Source organism: Leucopleurus acutus (assembly GCF_964270905.1).
Source record: "Leucopleurus acutus genome assembly, chromosome: X".
In the NCBI taxonomy this organism is placed as follows: Eukaryota; Metazoa; Chordata; class Mammalia; order Artiodactyla; family Delphinidae; genus Leucopleurus; species Leucopleurus acutus.
In genome coordinates, this window is record NC_139148.1 from 92277734 (window position 1) to 92295139 (window position 17406).

The 17406-nt window shown below is 37.1% G+C and overlaps 1 protein-coding gene across 1 annotated transcript; it reads left to right on the plus strand.

Moving 5' to 3' along the window:
• Positions 1-1399: 1399 nt before the first annotated feature.
• On the plus strand, positions 1400-3659 carry PWWP3B (PWWP domain containing 3B; the record flags this gene model as incomplete). Its single annotated transcript, XM_082865075.1, has 1 exon — positions 1400-3659. The coding sequence occupies one exon, from the start codon at positions 1400-1402 to the stop codon at positions 3479-3481; it is 2082 nt and encodes a 693-aa protein (XP_082721201.1). The 3' UTR covers positions 3482-3659.
• Positions 3660-17406: the final 13747 nt, after the last annotated feature.

A 17406-nucleotide genomic window follows, 5' to 3' on the forward strand; every position in this document is an offset into this window, starting at 1 on the left:
ACATGCCTGCTAAAGTTTTGGTAGAGAAGTTTCTTTATGCCTTGTCCATTTGTTTGATTCCCTGTCTCCTTTTGAACAGCCTGTCTCCTTTTGGAGTGAGAATCAAGACAGACAGATCACAGGGCCTGATCCACATGACATTGGGTAAGGCTCTTCTCATTTCACAAAATATTTCACATTAAAAACACGTTGAGAACTTGGGGTATAATTAATTTGTTTCTTTCTCTGCAGCTTTAGCATTTTTAAATTAAAAACTACATTTCATATTAAAATCATGTTAGGTTGAGAATTTGAGGTGTAATTCATTTTGCTCCCTGTTCTATAGCCATAATGTTTTGTAATTAAAAGTAATAGCTTCTCCTTTGGGGAAAGAATCTCATGTGTTAAACCACTATGAAGAATTCATGCAAGAGACTATTCAGATCTCTACATGAGGTCCTATCCAACCACTTGACTCTCAAGAGATCCTTGATAATTATCCTATCCAATATGTGAACCTGGTAGCCATTCTAAATTTTTATCTTCTAAGCTCATGCTATTAACAAGGTCATTGTGTTGTGGTCTGGGTTCAAGAGATAGAGACCCTATTATCTTTGTCTCCCTGCTTTGGGTAGACAAGGAAGCATTTATAGCTTAAAATTTATAAAGCTGTGTGTTCAGCTACAGCAGTGCTTCCAAAGAGTTCTTAGACAAGTAGCCTCAGCATCATTTGATAACTTATTAGAAGTGCAAAACATTGGATTCTGTCTAGACCTTCTGAATAAAATTCTCAGGATAGGGCATAGAAATCTAGTTTTAACAATCCTCCAGATGATTCTGATGCACACTAAGTTCAGAGTCCCGCTGCCCCAGGTATAACATTAGGGGCACAGAAGTCCGAAAATATCTAATAACATAGAGTTCCTGACACACCATCTCTGCCATCATGCACATACAGTCACTCTTTAATAATCATGTGCAATAATGAGGGTAAGTTCTTTAGTTTGGGATATTATAAAAATACTTTTCCAATTCTCATCCCACACCTTATATTATTCTGCATTTTTCTCCTCCGTCTGATGCCCCACTGAGCATTGTCCTTTCTTCTGTCTCTGCTCTATTTGCAGTTGCTCACCAACTTTGGCAAAATAATTTTATTTGCTGATACTTCTCTTCTCTTCCTTTTCGTTATTTCAGTATCTTCCATATCGTCCCATTCAAACAACGTGTTCAAGCATCCTTGGGAAATTCAGCTGGAGAACAGGCCACACAAGCTGTAAACCCTTTGTAATTCTTTGTAGTTTTAACAGGGGCATTGCTAAAAGTATTGTTTGTGGTAGGAACTTCCTTAGCAGTGACAAGAATAGCCAGACACCTCAATCTCTGCTAGTAAACTCTTGGCACACAAATCTAAATCATAATGGATGCCAAGTATGTCTTATGCAATTGGCAAGGCCAACTGTGGCCAGCAAAAGTTTTGTCCAGATCTGAGGCTTCATCAAACAGTAAGAGAAAAAAGACATTTTCCCTAGAAGTTCAGATACTCTCACTAGATAAAACAATTAAAGTGGAAAGCACAGAAACAAAGATCCTCAGTAAATCTCAAGTTGAAGCTATTGCCTTCTCACTAGCAGCACAGTCAGAGGTCAGTGACCCACCTAGAGAGGAAACAGCCTATGCAAGGTCACTAAAAATGGCACTGGATATTCTGAATGAGAGAACAAATTTGATTCAAGCAAGCAGTTCAGATGAGGGAGAGACCACGACACTGTCTCAAAATGTACCACAAAAGCTTTCTGATTCACCCCCTCGTAAAATGTATCGGAAGCACGAAGGAGACTTACCAAAGTGTCTTGAGGAAAATGAAAATTCAACATCCCTGTTAGTATCTTCAGAGAGTGATGATTCCCTGTATGATGATAAATCACGGGTGCATGCAGTCATTGATACTATTCCAAGTGAAATGGAAACAAAGTCATCACAAAACTTCAGCTGGCGCCACACTTTCCCTTCACTTTCAGAGGATGAGGATGAAAAGGAGAGCAAGAAAAAGATTGACATCTCAACAATTATGCCTTCGCATTCCACAATTAAAGAGGAGGATGTATATGTTAAAGATGAAAAGTTCACTCCAACTTTACAATCAGATAGCTTCACTGTGCCCAAAGCTTTGAAAGAGGAGGCACAGGACATCTGCCCAGAGGCCCCAGCTATTTCCTCTGAATGCTCTACCTTCTCAGAGAATAGTGAAGATCCTGGAGAGGGCCCCTCCAATCCATGCTCAGATACCAGCCAGAATCAACCTACTGTGGAATCAGAGATGGGTGTTGTGGCATCCCCTAGGCCTTCTTCATGGGAACACCAGGTTTCCTTTAGTGCCTCTAACCATGCCATGGATTATTCACTCCTTGTGAATAATGAAAGAAATCTTCAGAGACTGGATTTTGAGGAACTTGGGGAAGAACTTCAAGCTTCTGACAAGTCAGTTCATCTAAATTCTATTGATGCTTCCATATTAGATGACAATGAGGAAGATGAAGAACTTCCACGTTTCATTTTTCATTATGAGCCACGTTCATTTGAAACAGGAATGATAGTCTGGTTTAAATATCAAAAATATCCATTTTGGCCAGCAGTGGTAAAAAGCATCAGGCGAAAAGAGAGAAAAGCAAGTGTGCTTTTTGTTGAGGCAAATATGAATCCTGAAAAGAGAGGCATTAGAGTGCCTTTTAGAAGATTAAAGAAATTTGACTGTAAAGAGAAACAAGCACTAGTAGATAAAGCCAGGGAGGACTACAGTGAAAGTATTGACTGGTGCATCTCACTGATTTGTGACTACAGAGTTAGAATAGGTTGTGGTTCTTTTGTAGGCTCTTTCCTTGAGTATTATGCTGCTGACATTAGTTATCCACTTAGGAAAGTAATCAAACAGGATACCTTCAGGAACTTATTTCCAAAGCTGCAAAATGAAAATCCTGTGGAATCAATGGTTGTGACTTCCCAGACCAAGAAAATGTCCTTCCAGAAAATTCTTCCAGACCGAATGAAGTCTGCTCGGGACCGAGCCAACAAGAACCTAGTGGACTTCATTGTGAATACAAAGGGAACAGAGAGCCATCTTTTAGCCATTTTAAAAGGCACGAAAGGGTCCAGATGGCTGAAATCATTTTTGAATGCAAATAGGTTCACACCCTGTATTGAAACATACTTTGAGGATGAAGATCAGTTGGATGAGGTGGTGAAATATTTACAAGAAATCTACAAACAAATAGATGAAAAAATGCTGACTCTGATAAGAGATGATAAAATTAAATTTATCCTGGAAGTTCTTCTGCCGGAAGCAATCATTTGTTCAATTTCTGCTGTTGATGGATTAGATTACAAGGCAGCAGAAGCAAAGTATCTAAAAGGGCCATCTCTAGGATACAGGGAAAGAGAATTATTTGATGCAAAAATCATATTCGAAAAGAGACGGAAACCATTAACAAATGAAGCTCCTTAAATCTTCTGAGAGTCCAAACCATAACAGGGAACTTCCATAGATGCTAGTTTTTAAAAAACTCTCTGAATGATTCTAACATATAAATATTTTCCAGAAATGGGAGATTTTGGGTGATGAGTTCACTTTTTCTTTGCAATCTCTAGGATCTACGACTATTCCTACATCTTCATTTCCTTTTCCTGTGCTTCTTCAAAGTCAAATTATTAACATATTTCAGCAGTTCTACTTTCCCATACATTTTTAGAATGCATAATTCCTAAATGACTTATAAGGGAAAGTGCTATTTTGTTTTTTGACATTTTTGTGTCTATGCTGTATAGTTAAATACAGTGTGCACAATCATTTTAACATTAAAGTTGCACTGGTATTAGATATTAAGCAAGATAATTAGAAAAAAGTTAAAAAGCATCAATTATATATTTTTGCTTAATTTTTATAAAATATTAGGTTTTCTCTTAAGATAGCTGAATTATTTTTCTTGCCATGCTTATTTATTTTTGGAAAAAAATATCTCTGAGATATAGAACCAAAGATAGAGATGCGTTGCTATATATTATAACTAACTACAATTGCATTTGCAAGAAAACAATGTGGACTTCAAAAATAAAGTTAATGAATTACCAGCATGCAGTCTTTGTGTGTGTGAATAACATCTCAGCATGCAGAAAATAATTTTGGCAGCCTTGAACAAGATTGTCCATTCTACACTTCCCTGAAATTCCATGTATGGAAGTGTCTATCATTCAATAGCTGAATGGTTTCTTAAAACAGACAGGCTTTCGGCTGTCTTCATAACTGACATTGGCTGTATCTTAATATAGCCTTCTGACCACACGTGGAAGGTAGCTAGAATCATTGTATTCATGGTCTGGCTACTCTAGATGTATGAGTCCAGACTGACTGCTTAAGAGCCCATCTGGTTTGATACAAACTGCAGAAAATGCAAGCACTTTGTTCTGAGTCTTGTATCTCCAAATACATAGTCACTTGTTTCAAACCAAGCAATTTTTATCATCTGGCTTATTCATGCAGTAGTTCCAGTTGCTTTCAATAATATAAATTCCAACTGGTAAATCATTCCACACTACTAGAAAGAGTAGATGGACCAAAGTCTGTGAATTTGGAAATGGATCACAGAAAAAGTCTCTATTTGGCAAAATATGACAATTATCCCAATGTGTTTAAAAATACACAATTGAAAGTTAAAGCCTGAAGCCAGTGAACTGTTTATTCTAACTGGAAACAAGACTTTAGTGAGAATAAATATTAAGAGAACTATTTTATTTTAAAAGTTTGATGTAAAAATAAATGCTAAGGGCTCTACATGAACCTGTCTGCATTTTTCAGAGTGAGACAGCTGTCACTCTTGGGCTTTTGTTATGTGTTCACATGGCCACGTGTTTATGTAAAAGTTGCAGAAGTTCGATGTTTTGATTTTCCATAAAACTATTATATCTTTCACCTTGGATGTCCACTTCACCATATTTCAGATTGTACAGCTACATAAGTGGTGTTTCTGCGTATATATATATATATATATATATATATATATATATATATATATATATATATATATGATTTGTTTGGAATTTTTGCTTATTGTAGTTGTCATGATTTTAATCTTGTTAGACATTATCTTATAATTCTAAATAAATATTCACTTTCATGATTGATTCTGTGTTATTTTAAAAGAAAGCCTTCAAAACTGTGTAAGCTTCAGATTTCACAGAACCTTCTCTGGACCCTGTCTCTTGCCTGACAAAGACCAGACTCCTTGGGCATATAGCCTGTACCAATCCACATAGTTTCCTCATGATCCTCATGATTCTGAGGATCATTTGACAACAGACCATCACCACACTATATGTGGACCTTATACCCTGGGAAAACACACTGTTTATAATATTGTGTCCCTTTGATTCTGATATATTACCCAGCTTCTGTTTTCTCAGTGGAGCTAACTCTATCTCTTGGTTCTAATATTTTATTTACTACCTAATTCATTTATTTATTCATTTATTCGTACAATTGTGGGTCAATAGAGCAAGCAATGTGTGGGTTAAAGCTCTGCTCTGAGAATTTAAGGTACCAGATTTAAGGTGAGCCAGATGACAATCTAATTTCTAAAATGACTAAGATGCACTTCTTCATCATAATAATGAGAAATATTTCTTAACCTCATGGACTAACTGTATTTGAAAACCAAAGCCCGAGGATTCCCCATATTTGTGAGTTCCTGGGTGTTTGGTTTGGGGTAAAGGAGGGGCACCTAATTCCTCCTAGGATGTCATTTATATTGTGGCATATTTTGAAGTAAGGAAGATGTGCCTAAACATGCATTTATTCTCCTCTTTAAGTAAGTTGGCATTTGGGGTGTGGAAATAGATGAGTTCGGCTTCCAACTCAGTGTGGATTCTGAGATCCCTTTCAGCCTGAGTGGTTGTTAGGGCAGGCTCTAAGATTGCCCTAAACTGGATCTGTAATCTAGGTTTGTGTGTCTAATGGAAATGCACAACCTGTTATTCACCCTAACACATTGGATTAAGAAGACCCTCATCTCCTCCAGTCATAAGGCAGACTGCTGAATATCAGACCCAGATTCTAATTGTAAGGTTGCAGAGCTGCATGGAAACTGCATTCACAACATTTAAAGATCTCTATATCAATATATGTATCCTAATAAGGAAGGAGTAGAACTCTGAGACCTGGAATAGTGATGAGTGTGGGAATCTTGAATACCTATAATCCTCTGTACACTCAGCCTGGTAAAAGCAGCCCCCTAACCCTTACTATTGGAGAGCAACCTCCCTGTTCCTAGAGACAAGGCAATAGCCTCATCTAAGGCAGTTACCTCAAAAAGACATTGCTTGTCTTTCTCAACACCCAACACTGATATTTTTCATTGCTTCCAACTCATGACAAGGGTAAGGCATCATCACAGCACAAGGAACAAAATACAGTCTCTGTTTAGGTGGAAAATCCAGAAAGAACTGTAGGAACGGGCTAATGTGTACTAGTATGAACTGGGATAATATACATTGGAATGGATTTTGAGGACTCACTGACATGAGTCATAGGAGTACAAAGCTATGACTCAGGGTTCAATGTCCTGGAGCTGCCTTCATATGCTGCTTGGATGGCATCTTTAAGCTTGGACAACAGGCTACAGTAAATGAGATGGAGATTAGAACTTCCTTGCCAGAGTACTGAGGAATTGGTGAGAAGGTCAAAGGGAGTGAAGGTATTAGAAATAATTTATTGCATGGGACGAGGACCTATCTCTAAACTACTTGCCCTAGGAGGGCAGAGAAGACACTACAATAATAAAGACTGTGCTGGTGAGGGGGAACACTTGACATTTTTGAGAAACTCAATGTTGGCTCTCCTCTGAAAGCCATGATTGGAACTAAACTATGTTGCAATGGAGATGATAAGATTCCAGAATGTCAGAGCCCAGTTAGCAGCACAAAACCTCAGAAGCAAGTTGGGTACAATTACCATAATGCGAAGTAAGGTCAGAGTGGAGTCAAACTAGTTTGACTGACAGGAATCTGTGGCAATACCTTATAGATAGTATTCCAGGGCTAGAGTATGAACAGCTCACTTCTTTTGTACAAAAAGAAAAACATGAGACTTGGCAAGTCAAAGTCTGATGTTAGCAGCTGCAGTGGAAAATTGTGGTCCCCCACCAAGTTTTCAGATCTGCAGTGCAAGTTGTTCTGCTACTCAGGTCATATGACTCAGCATATCTGATAATGCTTACAGCATCTGTGATGGATAAGGATGCACTAAGTCATTCTAAGCCATAATATGGGAGTTGCAACACAGAATCCTGGGGTTCTTAACAAAAGCCATACCTCCTATGTCAGTAAACTACTTGCCAATTAAAACATAGCTCCTTATATGCTATTGAGGTTAGTATATATGGAGTGCCTAACCAAGAGTTAACAAGTGACTATACAACAGGAGCTTCCCACCACAAGCTGTACATTATGAGATTCACCAAGCGATAAGGTCTGGCAGGCTCAATAGCAGTCCACCCACGATGGAAATGCTCCAGGATCCAGCCTGAGAAAGCACAAATAAACCGACTGATTGCACAAACCCCCATGGCTTTGACCACTGTTACAATGATGCCCCTTGTGAGGTAGGGGGTGATCTATGACCAACTAATGGAAGAGGAGATTATCAAGCCTGGTGCACAGATGTGTGAGCATTAAATATTAATGGTAGCTATAAACGGACTGCCACCACACTTCAGCTTCAGTTAGAGTAGCCCTAAAGAATAATGTTGAAGGGTAAAACTTCCAGTTGGCAGAGCTGTGAGCATTACACCAGGTTCTTCACTTTGTATGGAGGGAGTAGTAGCTTGAGGTGGTCACCTGGACTGTGGTGAATGATTTGGCTGGTATGTAAAGGTCTTGGAAGAAGAATGATTGGAAATTGAAGATAAGAAAGTTTGGATATGAGGCATGTAGTTAGAACTATAAGAATGGAAACAAAGCATGTGTCTCTGTGCCTCATATTAATGGCCATCCAAGGAACTGACTGTAGAGAAGGCACTTAACAACCAATTGGATCTGATGACTCATGCGGATGTCAAACAGCTTCTCTCCTCAGTCATCGTGGTTCTGGCACAGTGAATCCATGAATTGTCCTGATGGCAGGGATGGAGCCTAAGCTTGAGTTCAACAGCACTGGTTCTCTCTCTCCAGGGGTGATCAAGCTACTCCCACTTCTGAATGTATAACTCCCCAAGAGCAACATCTGATGCTGGGCACTCAATTCTGTCCCTTCCTTCAAGGATATCATCCAGCTACCTCATTCTACATTGAATGCACTGCACCCATTCTAAGAGGTGGTAGTTATTCATTTTCACAAAAATGGATGCCGACTTTGGACCCATAGGGTCAAGCACCACTTGCCTGTAGTGATGTGCAGTTTCATAACACAATCCTTGTTTGACTTTTTTTCCTTGCTTCACCACATGTTTTTCTTACTCTGACTCACTAGAATCTCTTGCCAAATGAGCTACTCAAATGGAAACTCTTGTATCACACTCTCTTTTGTGGACGCTCAAGCTAAAATAACCAGCAATAATTATGTATATATTTTATAAAATATAAGTAGGCATCACCAAATCAAAAATGTATTAAAGATTTTAAAATTATTCATGTATGAAAGCTATTAAAAATCAGTAATTTCCAGTTCTGGATAAGATGGAGTCCAACATTTCCCCCTATCCCTTTTGCCAGAATCAACAACTTAAGTTTTCACCTTAGAAAACCAGAGAAAGAAGAGCACATTAGATCCAAAACAAGTAGAAGAAAGAAAATAAATATTGGAGCAGAAATCAAAAAAAAACTGAAAAGAGGGAAACAATAGAGTAAATCAATGAAATCTAACTCTTAGCTAGGATAACCAAGAAAAAGAGAGAAGACACAAATAACTGATATCAGGAATGAAAGAGGGGACATCACTACTGATCCCATGGATGTTAAGAGGATAATAAAATACTATCAATAACTCTATAAACACAAATAACTTAGATGAAATGGGCCAATTCCTCAAATTTAAAGGAAATTATTTTATTTTATTTCATTTCTTTTAAGTATACTTAATATTTTAAAATAGAATTCACTTTCTTTTTTTTTACATAAAATGTCACTGGTGTCAGATATTGGGCAATAACAATTTTTTAAATTTAATGTATATTTTTCCAGAAATATAAATCAATTTTTTCCTTTTTCTTTTGCTTCATTGGTATAAACTGTTGGATTTCCTTTTAAGATAATTCCTGAATTTCCCCTATTATGCCTACTTATTTTCGGAAAAATAGCTTTGAGACATCAAACCAATGACAGGTAATACCTTATATATTATCACTAACTTCAATTGGTTTTGTCAGAAAACCACCTGCATTTAAAAAATAAAGTTAATGCAGTCTATTATGTGTGTGAATGAAATCTCAGCATGCAATAAATCATTTTGGCAGCCTTGAGAAAGATTCTTCACTATACACTTCCCTGAAATTTCATTTATGGGAGTATCAATTCTTCAATGGCTGGATGGCTTCTTAAAACAGACAGGTTTTTGGTTGCCTTCCTGACTGATAGTGACTGGATCCTCTTAATATAGCCATCTGACAACATGTGGAAGGCAGCTAGAATCATTGTATTCATGATCTGGCTAATCTATGAGTCCAGGCTGACTGCTTAAGAGCCCATCTAGTTTGGTATAAACTGTAGGAAATGTAAGCACTTTGGTCTGACTCCTGTATGTCTAAATACATAGTCATTTGTCATAAGCCAAGAAAGCTTTATCATCTGGCTTATTCATAGAGTAGCTCCAGTAAGTTTCAGTAATATAAATGCTGACTGGTAAGTCATTCCAGGCTGCTAGAAAGAGTAAATGAGCCAGAATCTAGGAGTTTGGAAATGTATTACATTAAAAAGCCTCCACTTAGGTAAATATGACAATTACCTGAATATGGTTAAATACAGGCATACCTCAAAGATGTTGCGGGTTCAGTGCCAAACCACCTCAATAAAGCAAATATTTCAATAAAGGGAGTCACATGAATTTTTTGGTTTCCCAGGGCATATAAAAGTTATATTTACACTACACTGTAGTCTGTTAAGTGTGCAATAGTATTGTATCTAAAAAAAGTAAATGTCTTAACTTTAAAATATTTTACTGCTATAAAATGCAAAACATCATATGAGCCTTCAATGAGTCATAGTCTTTTTGCTGGTGGAAGGTCTTGCCTCAATATTGATGGCTTTTGATTGATCAGGGTGGTGGTTACTGAAGGTTGGGGTGACTGTGGCAGTTTCTTAGAATAAGAACAATGAAATTTGCCGCACTGCTTGACTTCCTTTCAAGAACAATTTCTCATTGCATATCTCCATCAGAGCTCTTGAGTGACCAGGTACATTGTCATTGGGCAGTAATATTTTGAAAGGAATCTTTTTTTCTGAGCAGTAGGTCCCCAACAATGGACATAAAATATTCAGTAAACCATGTTGTAAACAGATGTGCTGTCATTCAGTCTTTGCTGCTCCATTTATAGAGCACAGAGTAGATTTAGCATAATTCTTAAGGGCCCTAGGATTTTCAGAACGGTAAATGGGCATTGGCTTCAACTTAAAGTCACCAGCTGTATTAGTTCCTAACAAGAGAGTCAGCCTGTCCTTTGAAGCTTTGAAGCCAGGTATTGACTTCTCTCTAGCTATGAAAGTCTTAGATGGCATCTTCTTCCAATATAAGACTGTTTCATCTACACTGAAAATTGTTGTTTCGTGTAGCCACCTTCATTAATTTTCTTAGCTAGATGGTCTGGATAACTTACTGCAGCTTCTACATCAGCACTTGCTGCTTCACCTTGTGCTTTGATGTTATTAAGATGGTTTCTTTCCTTAAACCTCATGAACTAACCTCTGCTAGTTTTAAGCTTTTCTTCTGCAGCTTCCTCACCTCACTCAGCCTTCATAGAATTAAAGAGAGTTAGGGCCTTGTTCTGGATTAGGCTTTGGCTTAAGGGACTGTTGTGGTTGATTTTGATCTTCCACCCAGACCACTGAAACTTTCTCCATACCACCAATAAGGCTGTTTCCCTTGCTTATCATTCGTGTGGTCACTGGAGCAACACTTTTAATTTCCTTCAGAAACATTTCCTTTGCGTTCACAACTTGGCTAACTGTTTGGCGCCAGAGGCCTAGCTTTCAGCCTATCTCGGCTTTCAACACACACCTTCCTCACTAAGCTTAATCATTTCTAACTTTTGATTTCAAGTGAGAGACAAGTGACTTTTCACTTGAACACTTAGAGGCCATTGTAGAATTATTGATTAGCCTAATTTCAAATTGTTGTGTCTCAGAGAATCGGGAGGCTTGTGGAGAGGGACAGAGATGGAGGAATGACCAGTTGGTGAAGCAGTGAGAATACACACATTTATTAAGATTGCCATCTTGGGCTTCCCTGGTGGCACAGTGTTTGAGAGTCCGCCTCCCAATGCAGGGGACACGGGTTCGTATCCCGGTCTGGGAAGATACCACATGCCGCAGAGCGGCTGGGCCAGTGAGTCATGGCCGCTGAGCCTGCATGTCCGGAGCCTGTGCTCTGCAACGGGAGAGGCCACAGCAGTGAGAGGCCCGCGTACTGCAAAAAAAAAAAAAGATTGCCATCTTATATGCACGTAGTTCACGGAGTCCCAAAACAATTACATTAGTAACATCAGAGATCACAGATCACCAAAACAAATATAATAATAATGAAAATGTTTGAAATACTGCGAGAATTATCAGAATGTAACACAGACACAAAATGAGCAAATGCTGCTGGAAAAATGGTGCCAATAGACTTGCTTGACTCAGGGTTGCCACAAACCTTCAATTTGTAAAAAGCACAATATAATATTCCATTTGCAGCAACATGGATGGACCTAGAGAATATTATGCTTAGTAAAATAAGCCAGACAGAGAAAGACAAATACTATATGGTATGATTTATATATGCAATCTAAAAAATAAAACAAATGAATGTGTATGCAAAACAGAAATAGCCTGTGAGTCTGTTTCTGTCACAGAACACAAACTAGTGGTTATCAAAGGGGAGAGGGAGGGACAAATGAGGAGTATGGGATTAACAGATACAAACTATTATACATAAAATAGATAAGTAACAAGGATTTGCTGTACAGCACAGGCAATTATACCCAGTATCTTGTAATAACTTATAATGGGATATAATCTGCAAAAAAAAACAAAAAACAAAAAACTCGAATCACTTTGCTATACACCTGAAACTAACAATATTTTAAATCAACTATACTTCAATTTAAAAAATGCAATATCTGTGAAGCACAATAAAGTGAAATACAATAAAATGAAGTATGCTTCCATACATGATTAAAAGTTAAAATCTGAAGCCAATTAATTGTTTATCTTAACTTGAAACATGACTTTTTAAAAAATAAATGTTAGAAAAACTATTTTATTTTAAGAACTTGATGTGAAAATAAATACTAAGGACTTAACCTAGACCTGACTGCATTTGTAATCCTTATGGTAGGTCAACTGCACCTCACATGTGATGTCATTTACATATTTTTTCACAGTAATTACTATTGTAGCTGAAATTATGGGAAGAATGAGACCCACTTTGTTGATTCCTCTCTCACTTTACAGAATCCCCTTTAATAAAAATTATATTGCATTTCCTATTCAATGGGTAATTATCCATTTTCCTTCTATTCATAAGTTAATGTTTTAAGAGGAAGACAGATGTTCAGGTGAAATAGTTGCAAATAAAAATTGTAGGGGCTTCCCTGGTGGCGCAGTGGTTAATAATCCGCCTGCCAATGCAGGGGACACAGGTCCGTGCCCCGGTCCGGGAAGATCCCACATGCCGTGGAGCGGCTAGGCCCGTGAGCCACAGTTACTGAGCCTGTGCGTCTGGAGCCTGTGCTCCGCAACAGGAGAGGCCGCGACAGTGAGAGGCCCACACACCGTGATGAAGAGTGGCCCCCACTCGCCGCAACTGGAGAAAGCCCTCGCACAGAAACGAAGACCCAACACAGCCAAAAATGAATATTAAATAAATAAATAAATTTTTAAAAAATTGTAATATGTTATACACATTTTCATTGTTGATTTCAATGTGTGATGTAGAATTATTTTAAATATTTATTAAGTGGCCTGCTGAAATTGTGGAGTAGAGAAGTCCAAGGATCTTTCAATCCACTGAAGCAACAAATAAGCTTCAAAAAACTGTCAGAATCAATTTTTTTGAAACTCTGGAATCTAATCAAACACATTCAACAGCAATCCAAATGTCCACTGACGGATGAAGGGATATAATGTCCACTGACAGATGAACGACTAAACAAAGTATGGTATATACATACAATGGGATATTATTCAGCCTTAAAATGGAAGGAAATCCTATCACACGTTACCACATAGATAAACCTTGAGGATACTATGCTAAGTGAAATAAGCCAGTCACAAAAAGACAAATACTGTATGATTGCACTTCCATTAGGTATTTAAAATAGTCAAATTCATAGAAACATAAGTAGAATGGGAGTTACCAGTAGCTAGGGGAGGAGGAAAAGGGGAATCATTATTTAACAGATACAGAGTTTAAGTGCGGCAAGATAAAAAGTTCTGGAGATCTGTTTCACAACAATATGAATATACTTATGCCTGCTGAACTATACAAGTACAGATAGTTATGATGGTAAATTTTATGTTATGTGGTTTTTTTAACCACAGTTTTAAAAACACTACAATGTGGGGAGTCCTTAAAGAAGAAAGAAGCTGATAATTGTTACTAACAATTATTTACCTGCTTATCATCTGCTACTCGCCAGCTCAGAGATGCCCATGTGGATGATAGCCCACATGCCTGGTATGGCTTGTTAGTGCTAGAGGAACAACATGAACCTTGTTTTCAAAGAAATGCAATTGTGTATTGTGACCTGTCCGGCAGCTCCCTGAGGAGAGCTGTTCAGGGGCTTCCCTTTGTTTTGCATCCCTCAAAACGTTCTCAAGGTTTGAGTAGCCTCCCTGGAGGTATATGTCAAAAGCCTGTAAAGGAACATACAAGCCACCATCTGGAGCAAGGAATAACAGACGTGGCAAGAAGCAGACAAACTGAAAATCCTTGCAAGGAAGAAGCTAGGGAAGGAGATACATGGAGGATTAAGGGTTTTGAAATGCTTTTGTTTATACTGGGGACTCTCAAAGGACACATGCATACCCAAGAATAGATGCATAGTCAAAAAGACCTGAGAAGGCCCAAGTTTTAACCTCTGCTGACCTTAAGGTTCAATATAAGCAGGAAGTGAAACAAAAGGCTGAGTTCTTAATGGCCTGGCTAAGCACTGAAAGCATGCTCCAACTCAGAGTCAATGTACAAAGAACAGGAGAGGTTTTCTTGTTTGTTTGTTTTTGCTCCTTTCCTCCTCCTCCTCCTCCTCCTCCTCCTTTCTCCCCTCCTCTTCCTCCTCCCCACTGTCTTCCTCCTCCTTTTCCTTCTTCTTCTTTTACTTTCTCTTTTTCTGTTGACTCCAGGCTTTTAAGGAAATCTCCGTCAAATCAGTAGCTGGCCACTAGGCTAACAGAACAGAGACTTCAGTGACTACACACAACAAAGAATACACTTTTTGCAAAAATAGAAAAATTAGAAAAGTAACTAAGCAAAAAACTACAATATACAACAGCAGAAAAAATAAAATAAACCTGAGGAGAGTTACCAAAAGAGAGTTAGTTGTATATACTAATATTAGATTTTTTAAAATTAAAAGATACAAAGAAGGACATTATATATTGGTAAAAGGGTCAGGTAATCAAGACTATATAACAATTAAAAACATATAAGAACAGTATGGAGGTTCCTTAAAAAACTAAAAATAGAACTACCATATGACCCAGCAATCCCACTACTGGGCATATACCCTGAGAAAACCATAATTCAAAAAGAGTCATGTACCACAATGTTCATTGCAGCTCTATTTACAATAGCCAGGACATGGAAGCAACCTAAGTGTCCATTGACAGATGAATGGATAAAGAAGATGTGGTACATATATACAATGGAATATTACTCAGACATAAAAAGGAATGAAATTGGGTCATTTGTAGAGATGTGGATGGACATAGAGACTGTCATACGGAGTGAAGTAAGTCAGAGAGAGAAAAACAAATATCATATATTAATTCACATATGTGGAATCTAAAAAGTGCTATAGATGATCTTATTTGCAAAGCAGAAATAGAGACACAGACATAGAGAACAAACGTATGGATACCAAGGGGGAAGGTGGTAGGATGAACTGTGAGATGGGGATTGACAAATATACACTATTGATACTACGTATAAAATAGATAACTAATGAGAACCTACTGTATAGCACAGGGAACTATACTAAGTGCTCTGTGGTGACCTAAATGGGAAGGAAATCGAAAAAAAGAGGGGATATATGCATACGTATAGCTGATTCACTTTGCTGTACAGTAGAAACTAACACTTTTTGTAAAGCAACTATACTCCAATAAAAAAAATTTTAAATCACCAAATTATGGAATTACATTTGACTGTTAAAAATAACTTATATTAATTATATTCAAAGTTAATTATATTAAACTAAATAAAATTAATTATATTTTAAATTTTTTTAATAAAAACATATACACAGGTAACAACAAAACCCCAAAATATATGAAGCAAAAATTGATAGAATTTAAGGGAGAAATATTTTCTACAATAATAGATGTAGTGTTCTATAAGCCACTTACAATAATGGATAGAATTACAGAAATGATCAATAAAGAAATAGAGAACTTGAACAACACTGTAAACCAATTGAACATAAAATATATATACAGAACCCTTCACCGTACAACAGCAGAACACACATTCATCTCAAGTGCACATGGATCCAGGATAAACCATATGTTAGACAACCAAACAAGACTCAATAAATGTAAAAAGATTGATTGAAATCATACAAAGTATATTTTCTGACCACAAAAGAATATAACTAGAAATCTATAACAAACTAAAACTTGAAAATTCACAAATATGTGGAAAGTATACAACACACACTTAAACAACCACTGGATTAAAGTAGAAAACACAAGAGAAATTTAAAAGTAACTTGAGATGAATGAAAATAAAAGCACAATATATCAAAATTATGGGCTGCAACAAATGCAGGACTCAAAGAGAAAATTATGATCATAATTGCCTATTATACAAAAAGGTATCAAATCAATAATCTAACATCGTATCTTAAAGAACCATAAATAGAAGAGCAAACTAAATGCAAGGCTAGCAAAAGAAAGAAAATAATAAAGCTTACAGCAGAGGTATAAAAATACAGAATAGAAAAACTGTAGGGGGACTTCCCTGGTGGTCCAGTGGCTAAGACACTGTGCTCCCAATGCAGGGGGGCCAGGTTCAATCCCTGGTCAGGGAACTAGATCCCACATGCCACAACTAAGAGTTCGCATGCTGCAACTAAGAGTTCACACGCTGCCACTAAGAGTTCACATGCCGCAACTAAAGATCCCGCATGCCGCAACAAAAAAGATCCAGCATGCCACAACGAAGATCCCATGTGCTGCAACTAAGACCCAACATAACCAAATAAATAAGTAAATATTTTAAAAAAGAAAAACAGTAGAAAGAATCAACAAAACCAAAATTGGTTCTTTGAACAGATCAACAGAATTGAGAAATTTTTATGTTGACTAAGAAAAACAGAAAATAAAAATTGCTAAAACCAGAAATAAAAGTGAGTACATTACTACTGAACTTACAGAAATCAGAAGGATAATAAGAATACTATGAATGACAGGATATCAACAAATTGTGTGTTATATGAAATGGACAAATTCCTAGAAATAAACAAACTATCAAAACTGATTCAGGAAAAAATAGAAAATATGAATAGTTCTATAATAAATAAGGATATTAAATAAGTAATCAAAAACTTCTCAAGTAAGAAAAGCCCATGACCAGTCTTCACTAGTGAATTCTACCAAACTTTTAAAGAATGGACATTTATCCTTCTCAGAATCTTTGAAAAACTAGAGGAGAGAATTCTTCCTTCCTCACTCATTTTGTGAGGCCAGCATTACCCTGTTCCTAAAGCCAGACAAGAACAACATGAAAACTACTGACTAATATCCCCCATGAATATAGATGCAAAAATCCTCAACAAAATACTAGCAAACTGAATACAACAGCAAATTTAAAAGATCAGATACTATGACTAAGTGGAATTTGTCCTAGGAATTCAAGGGCAGTTCATCATACAAAAATCAAACAATGTAATACATCATCTTAATAGAATAAAGGAAAAAAACCACATGATCACTTCTACTGATGTAGAAAAAAACATTAACAATTTCCAA